At 37.8% G+C, this 18797-nt stretch overlaps 1 protein-coding gene and 1 pseudogene across 1 annotated transcript; both read left to right on the top strand.

Annotated features, from left to right (window-relative positions):
* Positions 1–1034: 1034 nt before the first annotated feature.
* On the top strand, positions 1035–1972 carry LOC107032896 (olfactory receptor 2L5-like; annotated as a pseudogene).
* An 11005-nt stretch (positions 1973–12977) lies between these two features.
* On the top strand, positions 12978–13916 carry LOC140685829 (olfactory receptor 2T8-like). The gene has a single exon (XM_072938304.1). The coding sequence runs from the start codon at positions 12978–12980 to the stop codon at positions 13914–13916; it is 939 nt and encodes a 312-aa protein (XP_072794405.1).
* Positions 13917–18797: the final 4881 nt, after the last annotated feature.

Here is an 18797-nt window from a genome sequence, read left to right as displayed (position 1 = left end):
TGACTGACTATTTCTATTTACAAATTCCTTCTTTTAAAGTATCCTAAACTATTCCGTCTCGTATTATGTCTTATGCTCAACCACTTTCTTTTAATTTATAACACATATATATATATAATCATCATGACAGTTGGGTTTTAATAGATAGAGTCTATAAATACAAGTCCTTAAGCTTTCTTGTCTAGATTTGGAAATGGCTTTAAATTAAAATAAGATATAAAAGTTAAAAATAAATGAGTAGGACCAAGTGCCATAAAGCAATGTTTATCATGTAAGTGTTACAGAAGCAGAGAAACATAAAACGTATGCTTATATGTGAGTGCTTGCACAGATTCATCAAAGCTCCAAGGAGCCTGGCATATAAATATTCAGGCAAAGGCTTTACTTAAACTACAAATTTTAGAATCCCACTAAAGAGTCAAAAGAAAATAACTTGGTATAAATGGTACTTAACAATATGGATTCGTTTTGATTTCACAACAGATGAGCTAAATAATTTTGCTTGACCTTGATTTGACATTTGTGTGCAAAGAAGACTCAAGAGGAGTCATTTCTCAACATGAGCTGATAGGATGCTGCAGGTTTAGAGGTAAGCCTTAGGGCTTGAAGATGAAAAAAGAAATCATTCCTTAATGTTAATAAACTCTTATTCATAATAGAATCCTATAATGTATGCATTTACATTGGTTTCCTATGAATATATTTTGAATATGGTATCTGATTTTGATGTTACTTGAGTTTGTGTAAGGTAATAAAACATACTTAACCTAATGATATAAATTTTTTTTTATAACTTTAAAGGTTTTCTAGAAAACTCTTTGGCCAAAAGTGTTTACTGTTCTAAATATTAATCTCTGGATCAAAAGATAAGTTTTCTTTTTCCAAAATTAATAAATGTAGTTCTTCATTTTAGAGCTATAAAATTTTAAGTGACACACAGTCTGACTAAAATAATAGCTTAAACACAGTTAATTGTTTTAAACATGACTTCCTTACTCTTGTGTCTGCTTTAGGAAAAATCATGTGAATGACACATGGAAAATTATAATCAGACATCAACTGATTTCATCTTAATGGGATTGTTCCCCACTTCAAGAATTGGCCTGTTTCTTTTTATCCTCATTGTTCTCATTTTCCTAGTGGCTCTGTTTGGCAACCTCACCATGATCCTTCTCATCTGTCTGGACACCCATCTCCACACACCCATGTATTTCCTACTTAGTCAGCTCTCCCTCATGGACCTGACCTACATCTCCACCATTGTCCCCAGAATGGCCTCCAACTTCCTGTTTGGAAACAAGTCTATCTCCTTCATTGGGTGTGGGATTCGAGCTTCTTCTTCTTGACTTTGGCAGGAGCAGAAGGATTGCTTTTGACCTCCATGGCTTAGGATCGTTAGGTGGCCATTTGCTTCCCTTTTCACTATCCCATCAGGATCAGCAGAAGAGTGTGTGTGTTGATGATGACAGGATCTTGGATAATGGGCTCTGTCAACTCCTGTGCCCACACCACGTATGCCCTCCACATCCCTTACTGCAGGTCCAGGGCCATCAATCACTTCTTCTGTGATGTCCCAGCCATGCTGACTCTGGCCTGCATGGACACGTGGGTCTATGAGTACACCGTGTTTGTGAGCACCAGCCTCTTTCTTTTGTTGCCTTTCACTGGGATTGCATGTTCCTACGGCCGCGTTCTCCTTGCTGTCTACTGCATGTGCTCAGCAGAAGGGAGGAAGAAGGCCTATTCAACCTGCAGCGCCCACCTCACTGTGGTGACTCTCTACTCTGCACCTTTTGCTTATACTTATCTGCGTCCAAAATTTCTGCATACTCCAACAGAGGACAAGGCTCTGGCTGTCTTCTACACTATCCTGACCCCAATGCTCAATCCTCTTATCTATAGCCTGAGAAACAAGGAGGTGATGGGGGCCTTGAGAAGAGTAATTCAGAGAATCTGCTCTGTGAAAATGTAAACAAAGTTTTTAATGGGTACCAGGAGATGGATATAAATCCATTAATCAACAGACAATGATTAAAATGTTATTTTATTATTAAATGCAAGGACTAAGAGTAATTCAAGGGAGAAGACAATCACTCATGTCTGGACAAAATTATCTTGCAAATATATGTATATATTCTACCCTCATTCTGTTTTCTTCATGGTATTTTTTCCTTATTAATTTTACTAACTTGTAATATTTGCTGATATGTGTTCAATGAAAATTGTTCTTTGTCATGTAATGAAAAGTGGACACTCTCTAACTGAAGTTGTCTTTCAGCATCACTGTTCTACAACTTTCCATTTATTTTGCAATATGTCTAAATTTTCTGAATGTCTAGATCAAATTAAATGTCAGAAGACTTCTTTTTCTTCTCATAGTAGCCCTAAACACCCAAAACAGTTATCCTTTCCTTCAATGTAGGGAGACTACATTTAAGAGATTTAGCGAAGACTTCATCAGGGTTTCTGAAGTCCTGACACCATGCTGAATGGAAATGACAAGTTTATGTTCCCTTTAGAGTGGTGCATCCCAGGAAAGGGATTTAATAGCAGGAATACCTGGGGATCAGCAGTAAGGACCTAGAGAGACCAACAGAGATGAAAGAAATTGTAAAGTTAATTATATCCCGAGTGGGTCAAAGTTTCGTCTAATTACTAGTTGTTGGAAATATCAAGGACTTTCTTGCAACCATTCCCCACACTCCACATGTACTTAGTTTACATTCAAAGTAGTCACTGCAATTCTTGCATTGGATTGTATTCGATAACATCTCTCAGATGAGATTTTAATTCTCCACTCACTATGTCCCGTAATTCTACTGAAACAGACTGGAGGCAGTTAACGTTCATGAACCAGTTTTAGACATTCATTTTATGGCTTAGTTACTTTCCTTAGCAGATCCCAACACTGTATCCAATAAAAATCTATTAGCTCAAGTGAACTTCCTGGTTGAAATATTATCACTGTCCATCAGTGATTAGCGCAGAAATGTTTTTTCCCTCTTAGGTATGGCAGGGAATGCAAGGGTCATATCCTAAATAATTTGTAGGGCACAGCACAAAATAAAAATATGGGATCTCTTGTTAGAAAGCAGTACAGGGTGCCATTATTGGTACTCAAATATAGTTTTTTTCCCCAAAATTAATTCATTAGTTATGAAATGCTATACAAACAACTAATAATATTTTGTATCAGAATTTTATCTGTAATATAAAGTAATACTTTATAATGTGATGTCTTTATTTGCTGTAATATTTTGAGGGCTTACTTTTCTCCAAATTTATTTTCATCTGAATTTGTTGCCTTAGAAACTTTGCTGACTATAAATGTAACTGAATGTGTTTTCAGTCACTGGTGATAAATGCTAGGTTGCAGTTAACTTTTGATGTCTGTTAATTTTGAAAAGAATCTTTCTGCTTATGTTACTGGAACTATTATGAATCTTTATAGATTGTGAATACAATGTTGGGCTCAATTTCTAATAAATCATATCAAAATATGAATTTTAGTAAACATAGAACTTGTGATTCTCAAGGAGTTTTTTAAATGATTTATCTTTTAAACAATTTGAACCCATTGATTCGTTCAACTCTATTTCATGTAAATCTGAATTTAAATTTAAAAATAAATTTAATGAATGTCATTTTAATGATTTCTCTCTCTCTCTTTTTTTTAAACTTTGTATAAGAAACTGGAAATGGCTTTGTTGTCAAATTCAGGTTTGTATGCCCTACACACAGTGAGGCCAAACAAACCAAACCTCAGAGTTTGGAGCAGAGAAAGGTTTATTGAAGGGTCAAGCAGGGAGAACTGGTGGTTTGTGCTCAAAACCCGCAAAGTTCCCAATGGTTTTCAGGGAGAAGTTTTCATAGGCAATATTTGGGGTCAGAGGTGCAGGGTGTGTGCCTTTCCTCTGATTGGTTGGTGTTGAGGTAACAGGGAAGTGTTTCAAGAATCTTATGCTCAGCCTGAAGTTACCATCATCCATCCGCCTGGCCGGGAGCCTTGGTTCCTGCAGAGGAACCCAAAGATATTGTTACTTATATTCCTTCAGGAGGAGCTGAGACCTTTCCCCACCCTGCACTATCATTTCTTGATCACTCCTCTTTTGTTTCCCCATTCCCTTACATCCCTGATTAGCAAGTTTGCATCTGCCCTTGAATATTCAGGGAAGTCCAGGAAGTTGATTTTTTTTTCCTGCAAATAAGAAACTGGGACACAGAAAGGCTTTGGTGCCCAGGAGGGCCCCCACAGGGTCCTGCAAGTTTTGAGTTTTATGATGCAAATGCCTCTTTATTTATTTTATCACTGTATCTTCAGTTACAAGGTAAGTTGATGTTAGAATTAGTTCATACTTGTTTTCTGAAATTTTACATGAAAAGAGTATTTACATGAAAAGATATTTGCTTTATAATGTTGTAACATTTTTTTTAAAGGCTATATGCATACCAAAACTGTGTGCTAAAAACGAACACTCCATGGTAAGGATGCTACCCAGCAGGACTTCTCTGCTCACATGCACTGTCATGTTGCTGAGTCCAAACTTGTTCTGCTCGCCGCATGACAGGCCAGTAAATCGGTAGACGAGGTGCTGGGGCAAGGAATAGCGGCTTTATTTGGAAAGCCGGCAGAGCAAGAGGATGGTAGACTCATGTCTCGGACAACCATCCTGCTCTAGTCAGAATACAGGCTTCTTTTATAAAAAAAAAAAAACAAGGCGTGGGGTGTGTGGTTGATTGTTGCAAACTTCTTGCCGCAGGCATTCTGTGTCCTTGCAGCCGTCCACGTGGGCCAGCTCATGGTGTCCCTGTAAACCTCCAACAAAACAAAGGTTATTAAAAAGTAGAATGAGTGAGTAGAAAGAGAATAGCCTCATATAAATCTGGAAAACAATGGTAATATAGGCTGTTTTTTGAAATAATCTTTGGAATGTAGAATTAAACAGGGGTTAGCAGATAGAGACCCCGAAATTAGGAGGCCAAACAAAGGGTAGGTCCTGGCTGCCGGCTGTGAAAGAATTCACAGCAGAGGCAGAGAGGCAAAGTGAATGCCTGCTTTATTGCTCAGAAGAGGAAAAGGGAGGAAAGAAATGCATTCAAGTCGGGGAGCTATCAGCCAAGTTGACTCACTGAGGCAGCTCCAGGTTTGCGTGCCCTCCACACAGTAAGGACAGCTTGGACTCTGTGGACTTTTAAGGGAGGCTTCTGCCATTATGACTTCCTTCTGGGTGTGATGAAGCCAATTGCTTTGACTTCGGCCCTTGCATGGGCTTCTCCAGCTGTTGTCATGGCAACCGCCAACAGTCATGGTGCTGGCGGGGTCGTCATTAACATGCTAATGTGAAGGAAAAGCCGGGCTGGGCTAACAAGCTAACTCACAAATCTAAGTGAAACAAGTGTCGGATAACTGATCTGAGCTCTGCTGGGCTAACTCGTAAATCTAAGTTAATTAGTATCGGTTTGCTGATTCCCTGTCCATGTTGTTTTTTTGTTTTTTTTGCTAGCCAGCTGGATTTTCAAAGAGACATATCTGGCCTTGGAATGTCGGTTTGCTGCCTCCCTGCCTCTACTTTTGTGACAATGATGCTGCTAAAGCTGTTCCACGCCTATTGGCTGAATACCCCAAGCTTGTGATTAACCCTATAAAACCTCATGCACACATCTTGGAGGGGCTCAGAGCCTCGGAGCCAAAGCCCCTCTGAGCCCACCAGCATAATAAATCTGAGTACTCCAACCCTCCGAGTGGTGCTTCTTTTTTGGCTGGCCTGTCATTTCCGTAACACTAATACATTACAATGAGTGCATAATGAGGGTCAAGGTCCACTGGGAGTCTAATTCTTTGCAATCATGGGCTGAGTTCGTTCTAACCAGTTCAAGTTTCTTCTCTTTGCAGCTGCCGCCTGAGACTTAGAAAAAAAAATTGGTTTCTATTTGAGGGAGGGGCAGGGGTATGATGCTGGGGGCAAGAGCCTTAGTAACAAAAAAGAAAATTACTTTTAATCAGAATGCCAGCAACCTGATGAATCCAGTGTCTTCCCCTCCACCAAAAATAATCTCTGAAGATTCTGTGCCATCATGAACAAGAGACAGAGACTGGGGAGAGCCTTATTTCCGGCAGAACTGAAAGATATTGTTGTGTATATTCCTTGAGGAGGCATCAGGACCTTGCCTCAGGGCTGCTCTATTGTTTCTTGATTATTCCTCCCTTGTTTCTGCATTCCTTCCATTCCCAGATTAGCAAATGTTTGAATCTGCCCTGTGGAACTCAGGGAACGTCTCGGAGGTTGAATGAAGCCTTTTTCCTACCAAGAAGAAATAAGGGACACAGAAAGATTCACACCATAATTGTTGAACCTGACACTCCATGGCTTAGGGGAACCACACCGTATCTCTGGACTTGGTTTGTTGAAAAGCAAGATGGAAACATTGTACCCGAAACTACAGGAAAATATTGTAGGAAAGAAACAAAACATTGTTTTCTCTGCCCGTCTAGGTAATATTTTGGTTGAGATGCCCCGTGAATAAAATTCAGATTAATAGAGAAAAAAAGAAACACATTTATTAACGTATATAGCTCCTGTATACATGGGGGAGACCCAGGAAAAGTCAGTCCTTCCTAAAATGGCCCAGGACATCCCCTTAAAGCTAAAGAAGACAAAAAAAAAAAAAAAAAAAGTGGTGAAAGGTAAAAGCCAGCTATGGGAGGTATCAACTGAAATAAAATACATGCCTTAAAGCTGAGAATTACATTTTATTCACTCGACACTTCTGAGGACTCTGTCTAGGATGACAGCCTCTCAGATCGCTCTGAGGGACCTGCCCCAAAGAGATGGTGGAAGAGCCGGGATACACAGGGCTTTTAAACAAAGACCAAGTAGTGGAACATTAAAAGACTACCACTAATTAAAGAAAGTCAGACATCTGCAAGAATTTAGCATTTTTCTATGTTATGATAAGGAGCAAATGTCTGGGCTCATTGAAATTGCTCCCTGGACAAGCACCTAGCCATCTAGGGCCAGTGCCCTGCCCTTTCTTATTCTGAGTCCCCTCAGGGTGCACCACTGTGAGTGGCTGCAGGGGCCGGGCTGCAGGCCTGTCCTCACTGTGGGGTGGTGGCAGCTGCTGATGACTTGATGGTTTCAGCACTCTTTGTTTACACATGATATGGTTTGTAGTATTTTTTGTTCACACACCATTGAGTATGATGTGAGCTCTAGGTTTGCCATAAGCAGTTTTTATGATGTTCAGATATGTTCCCTCTATAAAACTTTGAGAGAGTGTTTTTATCATGAAAGAATGTTGAAAATTTTAACTGCTTTGTCTGCTTCTATTTGATGATGTAATTTTTATCCTCCCCCTTTTTAATGTGGTTTGTCACATTGATTTTCAAATATTGAACTATCCTTGCATCTTTGGAGTACACCATATTTCATCATGGTGTATGATCCTTTTTTTTAAAAAAAATATATTATTGTATTTGGTTTGCTAATATTTTTGAGGACTTCTGCACCTATATTCATCAAAGATATTGGCCTGTAATATTTTTATAGTATCTTTGTCTGGTCTCGGTGTTAGGAAAATGGTGGCTTTGGAGAATAAATTTGGGAGTGTTCCATCCTCCGTCCTCTTCAATTTTTTTTTTTTTGGGTGGGGAATACTGTGAGAAGGATAGATATTACTTCTTCTTTATATGTTTGATGGGATTCCTCTGTGAGCTGTCCAGTTTGGGGCCACTGTATATTTGATTTTTTAAAAATTTTGCTACTAGTCATTCTTCTGTTCAAATTGTATGTTTCCTCTTGACTCATCTTAGCAAGTTGTAAGTTCTAGGCGTTTGTCCATTTCTTCTACGTTGTCAAGCTTGTTGACATATTTATAGTATTCTCTGGTAAGTTTTTGTATCTGTGATATTGCTATTTTTCCTCTTCCATTTCTTAACTTTGTTTATTGTTGTGTTTACCTGGGTTCTCTCTCTTTGTTTCTTGATGAGCCTTGCTAGAGTTTTATCAGTTTTGTATTTCCTTCCAAAAAATCAGCTCTTGGTTTCGCTAATATTCTCACTGCTTTTGTTTGTCTCTCTATTTCATTTACTCCTTTCTCATCTTTATTATTGCCACACTTCTGCTGACTTTGATCTTTGTTCTTTTCCTAATTTCTTTAAGCAGTAGGTTAAATGGTTTGATATTTTCCTTTTTTCTGGAGGGAGGCCTATATCATTATCGATTTGCCTGTTAGAACTACTTTTGCTGCATCCCATAGATATTGGAGAGCTGTGTTTTCATTTTCACTGGTCTTGAGGTATTTTCTGACTTTCTCTTTGATTTCTTCATTGACCCTTTGGTTTTTCATAACATGTTGTTTAGTCTCCATGTGTTTTTTACTGGAAGAGGCAAATTTTAAATCAAATGGTATCTATTTGGATGCTTCTATAATGCACACTGTGTGCTTTTAGATTTTTCGTATAGATGCAATTAACAAAGTTTGATGTATGGAAAGGGGAAAGAGTATGTCTCCCTCTCTTCCTATTTTGATGAATGAGTAGTGTCTTCATATAACAAAGTGTAGGTCAATTATGTGAAAAAAAATTGTCTTCTTATTGCAAGATTTAGTTAACCTCTGCTACACATTTTACTCACTTTTAAAATAGGGAGGAGAAAAAAAAGTTGCTTCTTGGAACAAATGACTATCAGTCATTAAATACTTTTGGATTACTTATTATATATGATTATATATTATTTATTATACATTATAAGGAGCAAACACATACGTGTCATATAAATTAGAGCCAATGAGATATTTGGGCCCCAACCTGACCTCTTGTCTCATTTCCATAGATAAGTAATCACAAAATCATCATAATTTTACCTCCTAAATATTCCTAAATATCCTTTTTACTTTTCAGTTCCTGTAATTAGTGTCCTAAATTTCCATAATTTCGTAGTTAAGTCTTGTTAAAAAAGGAGCAAAGAAGAAAAAGAAGAAAAAAAAGACAAGAGACAAAAAAAAATTGGGGTATTTGTGCTAAACACATGTCACCAAACTGAGACTTAGTATCTAACCTAATTGCAATTTCAGCCTGTCCAAGAAATATAATCTTAACCAGTCAGTCTGAAATTACCTGGTCAGCACTAATGAGAATATCTGAGTAACAGGCATGTACTTCCTTCCAGCATATCCCATCAACTATTCCATGAGAGAGAGATATTGAAAAAAATTTTTATAGTTATGTTATATGATGCTTATAGTTACTCTTAGAAAAGACAAGGTCACAAGAGTGGTAAAAATGGAGCCAAGAACCACGCTTTCCCTGGGAACTGAAAATATAAAGTTATATAATAATAAAATCATAAAACTTAGACCAGATACAATCAAACTGCATGACTCTTGGCATCAAAGATGTAATCTGCTGTAACTGTCTTTGCAATTATCAAGCATTTTATTACTCAGACACAAATAAACATGTAAAATATAAAATTATGTTACAAAGAAACAAATTAATAGAAACATAACTCATAGCAATTGTATCAAACAAAATTCAAAAATAAAAAATTGATAAATCCTACCATAGGCGTTATTAATTTAATTAGTACTTTTGACCAAAGGTTGTCTCTCAGCGACACACTCATTAATCTTCCCTGTGTATCAAAGTTTTAACAAGTATTGGCAGAAACAGATTAATCCACTGCTTAATGTATTTTTAAATCATCATCCTTTTCCAAAGACATCTACTTACATTTCACATTTTCTTATAAGTGTTTTTTTTTCTTATTTTTAATGAATTATAACCTTCTGAATGTATATAAGGAAAGTATATTGAAGTTCTGGAAATCTATAAAATCCTTAAAAATTAAGTATCTTTGGTATCCAAAGAGTCATGGTTTTGCAGCTCTGACATAGTAATAAGACAGTAATTTTAACATAAGATGGGAATAGGCCCCACCCCTTAATAGGTGACTCCCAACACTAATATGAGCAGGTTTGAAGCTGCAAGATTAAAAGAAGCTTTCTCCACTCCAAGAGGGACATTAGGAGGATGCTGCTCAGAGGGGATGCAGACCCAGGCTATTGGAGTTCATTATTTTTATCTTATGTGAGTATGTCATTAAAAAATATTAGTTTTGTTTATGAAATTTGAACTCCAGAAAAATCCAGTTTTACCACCTTCTCTGTATAGTCTTACAAATAAAATCCATTCTATTATCTATCCTACAAGCTGCAGAACTAAAACGAATGTTAGCTGACACACACATCAGGTCAAAACACTTGTAAGAATCTGTCAATTCTGTCACATAAATGATTTGACTGCTACTATTTTATTCTTTAAAGAATAGTTTGAGTAATCATCCAAGTATCCTGGGGAGAAATGATAGTTTTAATGTTAAGTGAGGGCAACAAGGATCAGAAAAATATAGAAAGAAAAATTATAGGCAGTTTTCTTAATAGTCTATGGTTACTCCATGGAAAAATAAACAGAAAGGATATTTTGTGCCTATGGTAGCATTGCAAAAGAGATGAGTTTATAATTTAAAGATATAACATTTTTAGCACCATTCTAAGAAGAAAAGACAAAAAATGTCTAGTGTTCTGAAGCCATGATCAAGAAAAAGAAGGAAATATTTATCTTTACAGTCTTAAATATTCCTATTCCTGTAGTAAGAGGTGAGCTTTTATGATTCCACTTAGTGTCATTGTAAATATTTTATTTGCAAGATGACTTAATTCCTCATTTAGAATTTTTACCACATTTTGTATCCATAGTCAATTTCATTAGAAATTATTCCTTAGAATCCACTTTGCATAGGTTTACAAACATTCTAATTAGTAGCAGCTAGTCTCACTTGCGTAATATGAAAAGGTAGATAAGAATTTTAATTAAACAATCAATCAAACACTGTCACATCTTAGGAAAGCATAATTATGTACCACTTATTGACACATTTAGTTGACCTTTCCATTAAATAATCTAAACACTATTAGTATGCTGACTAGTCGGTTACATTTGTGCTGACTGATTATTTTATACATTTATTTCACCGGAAAAGAAAATGTGTAGATATATTACTCATGTCTGCTGAAAAGTTGACCTAATTATTTCATATTTGATAAAATATTAAACACAAGTAGAAACTTCATTAGAAAATGTATTTTCTGTGTATGGCTGAAAAATTGTTCTCTACACTGGAAATTGACACAACATTGTAAACTGACTTTAACTCAATAAAATTTAACAAAAAAGTAAATGTGTTTTCTAAATTGAAAATTCACATAAGTTGTAATTATTACCTAAAATATCTGAAATTCTCTTGCATGACATAAGCAGAAAGTTATCTCAGATTGCTGTACTTTTAGGCTATATACGTTTACCATATCAAAATGAAAAATAATGAATATATGTTATCAAATATCCCACTAAATGAATGTTAAATATGAAACCAGATTGGAAGCAACACATGTATCCATAGATGGAAGGAATTAATAAGTGAAATACAGTACATGCATGCAAAGGAATATTACTCAGCCTTAAAATGAAGGAGATTCTGATTCATGTTACAGCATGGATGAACGTTGAGGACATAATGACAAGTGAAAAAAAAACAATCAAAAAACAAAAGCAAAAGCAAATACTGTTTGATTTCACTTATCTGATGTTCCTAGAATAGTCACATTTATAGAGACAGAAAGTGGGACAGTGGTGGCCATGGCCTGGGGAGAAGGGAATGGAGAGTTCTCGTTCAGTGGATTTCAGTCTGAGTAGATGAAAAAAGTCCTGAGCATTCATATTGGTGATGGGTTCACAAATATATGAAAATATTTAATGCCACAGTATTGACAATAAACTTAAAAATGGGTAAGATGGCATCAAAAAATTAATTTAACACACTTGCCCAACACCCTCCAGTTATACTTAGTTACCTGTTAATTTTTAAATAGATTTAAAATTCTGTCAATCTTCAACAATAAAAAGAGATGGAAATAATGGAATATAAGGTCTTGTGTCAAAAAAAAAGTTAGAAGTGTTTGAAGTCCTTCAGAAGAGCAATACCGATATCTATAATTAAGAATTGCATATAGTTACTAGTGGTTCAAACTGCATGTTAGATATATGAGATTGTGCAGATTACAAAGTTTTGGCAAATGTGAAATACATTTGACAAGGAAGAAGTGTATTTCCATGACATCTAACTTTAAAACAATCAACTAAAACCCTCAGGTAGAATGCTGTCAGTACAGAGGTGGTGTTGACGCAATGGAGTTCGGGACTGAGTGACCCTTTTTGCACTTCCTTTCTCCATCGTGATTGGCAGTCAAGTATGGGATGAATGTAAAAAGTGGGAGTAAAGGGAGGTGGAAGAGATGGACTCCCTCTGCCCTGTAACATCGCTGAATCACACCGTATCTTTGATACTGAATTAGAATCCTCCTCATCTCTGCAGGTATGATTGTATTTATTCAACAAGCTAGGGCAGTTTCAGCTCCAGGAGATCAGAGACAAAAATACCTTTAAGGACTTAGGTCCTCTTAGAACTGAAGAAGAATCACTTATTTCTGTGGTTGGGTGAAGAAGTAAGGAGTTTTATTTTCTCTTCTTCACCCAGTAAAGATTATGTTTCTATGACTTTGACCAGGACAGATCTCGTTACACAAAACGTCATTTTACAGTTACAGTTTCCCTTCAGTATTAGAGGGTTATATTGGGAGAACATATTCTAAGAAGATCATTACTGTTTTCAATGCACAGCTTGGCAAAGTTAAACTAAATGAACTAACAATTCTAAATAAACTTATGTTTCTACCTGCAGCCTCGATACTCACAGTTCCTAGGACTAAGGATGTAAGTTTTCTTGTTTGCAAAGTGAAAATGCCTCCCTAGATGAATGGATGTCAACAAGAATTAACTGATTTTAATAGAGTTAAATTTTTTTTGCTATGTTATATGTACATGTAACCTCATCTATTTCTCCATCTTGCTGGAAATCATGGGAAACTGGAATACGACGTCAGAGTTCATTCTCCTAGGTCTCTTTAACCACACAGGAGCCCATTTATTTCTCTTTGTGATGGTTCTGATGATGGCCTTCACCTCCCTCGTGGGCAACGCCCTCATGCTTCTCCTGATTCTCCTGGACCCCCGGCTCCACAGGCCCATGTACTTCCTCCTGAGCCAACTCTCCCTCATGGACCTGATGCTGGTGTGCACCATCGTGCCCAAAATGGCTGCTGACTACCTGACTGACAGGAAGCCCATCTCCCCGGCTGGCTGTGGGCTGCAGATCTTCTTCTTCCTCACTCTGGGAGGGGGTGAGTGCTTCCTCTTAGCAGCCATGTCCTATGACCGCTACGTCGCTGTTTGCCACCCACTGAGATACTCAGTCCTCATGAGTAGGCAGTCATGCCTGAGGATGATTTTGGGGTCTTGGTTCCTGGGGGCGGCTGATGGACTCATGCAGGCTGCTGCTGTCCTGAGCTTCCCATTTTGCGGTGCTCGTGAGATCGACCATTTCTTCTGCGAGGCCCCCATGCTGGTGCGTTTGGCTTGTGCTGACACGTCTGTCTTTGAGGACGTCATGTACATGTGCTGTGTGCTGATGCTCCTGGTCCCCCTTTTCCTCATCCTGACTTCCTATGGCCTCATCCTCACTGCCGTTCTCCAGATGCATTCTAACAAAGCCCACAAGAAGGCTTGTGCCACCTGCTCCTCACATCTGTCCGTGGTGGGACTCTTTTTTGGAGCTACCATTTTTACCTACATGAGACCCAAATCCTACAGGTCAGCAAACCACGATAAGGTGATGTCAGTTTACTATACAGTCTTCACCCCTGTGCTGAACCCCCTCATCTACAGTTTGAGGAATAACGAGGTCAAGGGAGCCCTGAGCAAGTGTATGGATCAGTGTGCTGCCTTAAGTCATGATTAAGATGACACTGATTTGCCCCAAAGTTCGAAGTTGTAAGAAGTGAATGTAGCGGGTTTTCCTGACTGAGGTTATATATACATCATTTCTCTGCCTGTTATTTCTGCTTTGCTTCAAGATGCAGGTGGACCTTCCGCTTTGGGATGATTTACTCTTCCATCATCAACAAATCAAACTGTGGATTGTTAAAAATCTGCTCATTGCAAATCACTATTAAAATATGTCTACACCACACCTCAGCATAAATATCTGTTCAAAGAATAAATAGAGTGGTCAAACGATGTTAAAGTTTGTTGAGTTTTAAAATTGAGGTATAATTTACAGACGCCAGAACACTCACATCTGAAGGGTGCCTTTCAATCAGTTTCAACTGTCCATGCTCTTGTAACTAATCCCTTCGCAAACCACACCCAAATGCCCTTTTCCGGTAAAACCCCTCAACCGAGAGGCAAACATTGATGCCATTTGTATCTCTCCATTGGCTTAACCTCTCCTAGAATTTCCTATCAGTGAAAACATACAGTAGGCATTTTTCGTGTATCTTGTGCCTTTCTCTCAGCTTAATATGTTTTTGAAGATTTCTCCACAGTTTTACTTCTACCAGCAGTTTGCTTTTGTTTATTTAATTGTTGAATCACGCTTCTTTGTTGGCAAGTGTCCCCATTGCTTTAGGCGCTGTTTTGTTGATAGACATCTGGGCTCTTTTCCATCTGGAACATTTATGACTAAAACTGCTATTAACCATTTTTTGGTGTGTGTGGGAGCCTATGTGTTTACTTTTTTGGTTAATGCATGGTTAACTTTTTAGTAATCTGTTTTTCAGAGTAGGTGTCAGATTTTAAAGTCCCATCAGCAAAGCACTTGAGTAGCAGTTGCTTCAAATTGGCAGAAACTGTGGGTATTACCAAGCTTTTGCATTTTGTCGCATTTTGCCTCATGTGGTGAGTCATTTGGTCTTAATTTGTGTTTCCCTGATGTGTAATGATGCTGTGGACTTTTGCATTAATTTATTGCCTGTTTGTGTATCTTTCTTGTGAATTATTCATTATGACTTGGAAAAAAAAATATAGATACACTTTAAGGCACAGACAATTTGGTTGTTTATTGATAATATATGATGTTCATAGCAATATTTGGCATTTTTAAATAAAATTATATTGGGTTATTTTTATTATTATTTATTTTCTTACATTTCTGTGATTATTTAACTCTTCAATATTAATTCTCTTTGAACTGGGTATATATATAATAAATCTCTTCCACCACCTCCATTGGGCTTGAAACTGTAAGTATATTTGTTTGTTTATTTTAATTTTTCATTATAACAGAAGATTCCAGTTCCATGGGTGGAATCAGGCCATTGAAATCTGAAGGAATTTTTTTCTTATAGGTACACTTTGCCCAAAGTTGAAGGAAAAAATAGGTTACCAAATTTAAGGTTTGGATGTTCATGGCATATTTCTTATCTTCCACTGGTAAATGAAGATATACTTACAATAATTTTCAGCCAAGTTCTTTGGCACATTTAAAGATGCCATTGGTTTTGCAAAGAAAATAGTTCTGTATGTATTTGTTTAGTACATCTATATATTTACAAATGTGTATGCATGTGCTCTCCAAAAATATAGCATTTGAATATAAAGTCAAGTATAAGACAGTGGTTTAAAATTTTTGAATTTTTGAATAGCAGTTTAGTCAAAATAGTTTTCTCCATCTCACATGAATTAAAAGGGAGAATGATCGACAGGAGATGATATCAGGGATCATGGGACAGAACCAGTTTTGCAGGTTCCTGGGATATTTTGCAAGTGGCACTTAGAGATTTAGGAGAAAGGCTAGTTGCTGTATTTGTCCATACCTGAATGCTGTGTTTCAGAGTCTGTAATGGAATTTAGCCATTAAATTCCATTTTGCTGTATTTTAAGCCTTGTTTGTTCCTCTAAACATAGTCATACGTTGATCAACAGATAATTTCAGTAAATATTGTAATAGTCCCTTTAAGGTACTATTAACTAATCCACTAAAGTAATATCCACTAAGGTGGAGTGACAGTATATGTGATTTTTTTTTTTTTTGGTTGGGAAATGTAGTAAAGCATTAAAAGATGCCAGTTAATTACAAATAACAGGTATCTCAGGTTACTGATTTGAGTGTTTTTCTATTGTGAGTACAAAATATTGCCCGCATATCAGTAAACAAAGGATGTTGCAGCCATCACGCTGCAGTAGACCCCTGATGGTGAGCCCTGAGGGAACTCAGAATGGAAACAGGATGCCCGCCATCAAGCAGTCAGCCACTCAGCCACCCCCAACCATGTGCCCTGAGGGACTCAGGATGGGCGAGAACAGGATGCTGGCCCTAGCTAGCTAGGTGCGCATCAAAGGAGTGATTTCAGTGAGCCCAGACTCTGGCATTTTCCCATACATAAAAAAGTGCTAAATTCCTTATCTTGAGATATCTGGTTTTCTTTAATAGTAATCTTTGGATGTTCCAGCTACCTGATCTTTGTTGTAAAAACTGCCATATATCCTGGCTCCTCCCTTACCTCTTTGGAGCAGTCCCTTAGAGCTATTGGAAGGGCTATCTCCTCGGCTTGAAATCCTCAGGAAGTCTGCCAAATGAAATATGATTCTCAACTTTAAGGCTGTGCATTGTTTTTCCTTCATTTGACACAATGTATAGGAAGATGCAAGAATCTAGGGTCATCTGAAATTCATTTTCTTGAATACATATCTTAAGTATGTAGAGGCCAGTATAGCCAAAGCACGGAATGCTTCCTGTTTTTTCCATCCTGAATTGGCCTCTGGAAACACTGTTGGCAGGCAACTGATTAATGCCTGGATCCTTGTAGAATTGGTGTGGCAAGCAACATTGTTTGTTTTACATCCTGATTTTTGAAACATGGAAGCATTTATGAGGCAAAATCCATGGCCCACCTTCACGCAGATCTCAATTCAGTTGTTTGATTTTTAAAAGCTTATGTATATGAAAGGGCCAGTCTTAAAAGTGGGACTGGGGCATTCCCTTGCCCCTGCAATTCACACACCTAAGTGAACTAGCTGTTTTTTGTCTTTCCTAAAGAAAGAACAAGATATCGGCAAATTGAGACCCTTTGTTGGGTGAAATAGAAGTTTTCAGGAAACAGTACTTTACAATGTGAAATGGGAGACCAGAACTTTAGGACTTGAATTCTTGATGAACCTGAACAGCCTTGGAAATGCTGCTTGATGCCTGTGGGTCCCATGCAGTTCTTGATGATTAAGTAATAATTGTAACATGCTAATGAATGGAAGATGCTTGAAATCTTGTGTGACATTTAAAACTGCCCAATGAGTTTTAGCTGCCAAAATAATTATGTGTTAAGGAAGTGCACTGACTGAATGTTTTACACTCCATTCACTTACAGACTCAATTTATTGGCTGATCCTTTGATCGACTCATGAATCTACTCAAAATGAAAACAAACAGAATCACTTAGGTACACCAAGTCCATGTTTTCAGTTTGCCTCCATGTAATAGGTAGTCTGGGGAATAATTGGGTTTCTCAATCGATGCCCAAACACCCAGGAGACTCTCAACTTTGCAGCAAGTGAAACCCCTCCAAGTGGCCTGTCCTGGAGCATCTACCTAGCGTAAGGGACAGGCCATGCACAGATCCTCTAACAGACAGTGTTCTCTCAGGCCCTGAAGAGTGGAAATAAAATATGCTAAGAAAAGGAGGAATTACAGGAAAGCGGTCAGAGAAGGCAGTTTTTGGTTTTCCCTGCATCAAATGTTCAATCTCACTTTGTATAGGCAATGCTGGTATAGATCCCTTATCCCTGTGACAAGAGGATTCTTCTGCTGTACCCAGAAGAAATCCTGGTCTGTCTCAGTGAACACACCTTTCTCCACACAAACTATTTCATCATGTTTCCTTTGCTTCCTTCTTTGGCTGCCCCACGGAGACACGGTTTCCCATGTTGCCCTATCAAGGGGCAGCTCTCTTGTCTCCCAGAGGCCACATATGTCCTTCCTCCTCCCAAAACATTCATCCCGCACCTCCCTGCAAACCCTTAGCTATAATGAAGCAAATGCATGGAGTTTGGCATCACCCCACGTCTCTCAATCACTCTGGAGGAAGTGATACCATGGCAGACTCCTGAATGGTGTGAGCAAAAGCCAGTCACCATAGTGGAGGGTGTTGCTTGTATCCTTGAGGTGCTGGTGAGGCTAGTGTGTTAGACGTGAAAAGATTCAGCAAGAATGTTCTGTCTTGGGGACGGGGATACTGATAAAGTGGAATGGTTTGAGACATGTGGGGTTTGGGAGACTTCGGGTACCAAGGGAAGAAGAGATGCTGAGGTCATGTTCAGTGTGCAGAGTCCAACTAAACATTGACAATGCAGCTACTGATCACATACAATATCCTGACAGAGCTGTCTAGTTCCAAGCAGGAAAGAAAAGCAAGTAAGAAAGATCTAAAGAGAACAAGGGAATCACAGAAGAAGGATTTAACATAAAATATTAGAGGGTGGAAGTCCACAAAGCCCTAAGAAATGGTAGGGAAGACATGGGAGAAAGGATGTGGGTGTGGGCAAAAATGCAAGAAAGACAATGCTGTATATAAAATGAGTATTTCAGATTTATTAGAAACGAAAACTAAAGATGGGAATTTTTTTTTCTGTTCTTTCTTTTCCTTTTTTTCTCTCTTTCGGGGAATGTACTTGGAATGTAAATCAGTGAATTATTTGGATTCTTAAAACTGCTCTAAAAAGAATAACCTGATATAGGGCAAATTATATTTATATGGGGGCTAGTTGGAGGCAGAAAATTACTTTAATTATCGTTATAATATTATAATACTTCCAGTTTCTATCTCATGAAACACATGTTAAACATTTT

This window comes from Vicugna pacos, chromosome 15 (genome assembly GCF_048564905.1).
Source record: "Vicugna pacos chromosome 15, VicPac4, whole genome shotgun sequence".
NCBI lineage: Eukaryota > Metazoa > Chordata > Mammalia > Artiodactyla > Camelidae > Vicugna > Vicugna pacos.
This window is presented reverse-complemented; position numbering and strand designations above follow the sequence as displayed.

Bases quoted from the DNA above. Each gene is read 5' to 3' on its own strand.
- LOC140685829 (XM_072938304.1), top strand. From the start codon at position 12,978: ATGGGAAACTGGAATACGACGTCAGAGTTCATTCTCCTAGGTCTCTTT.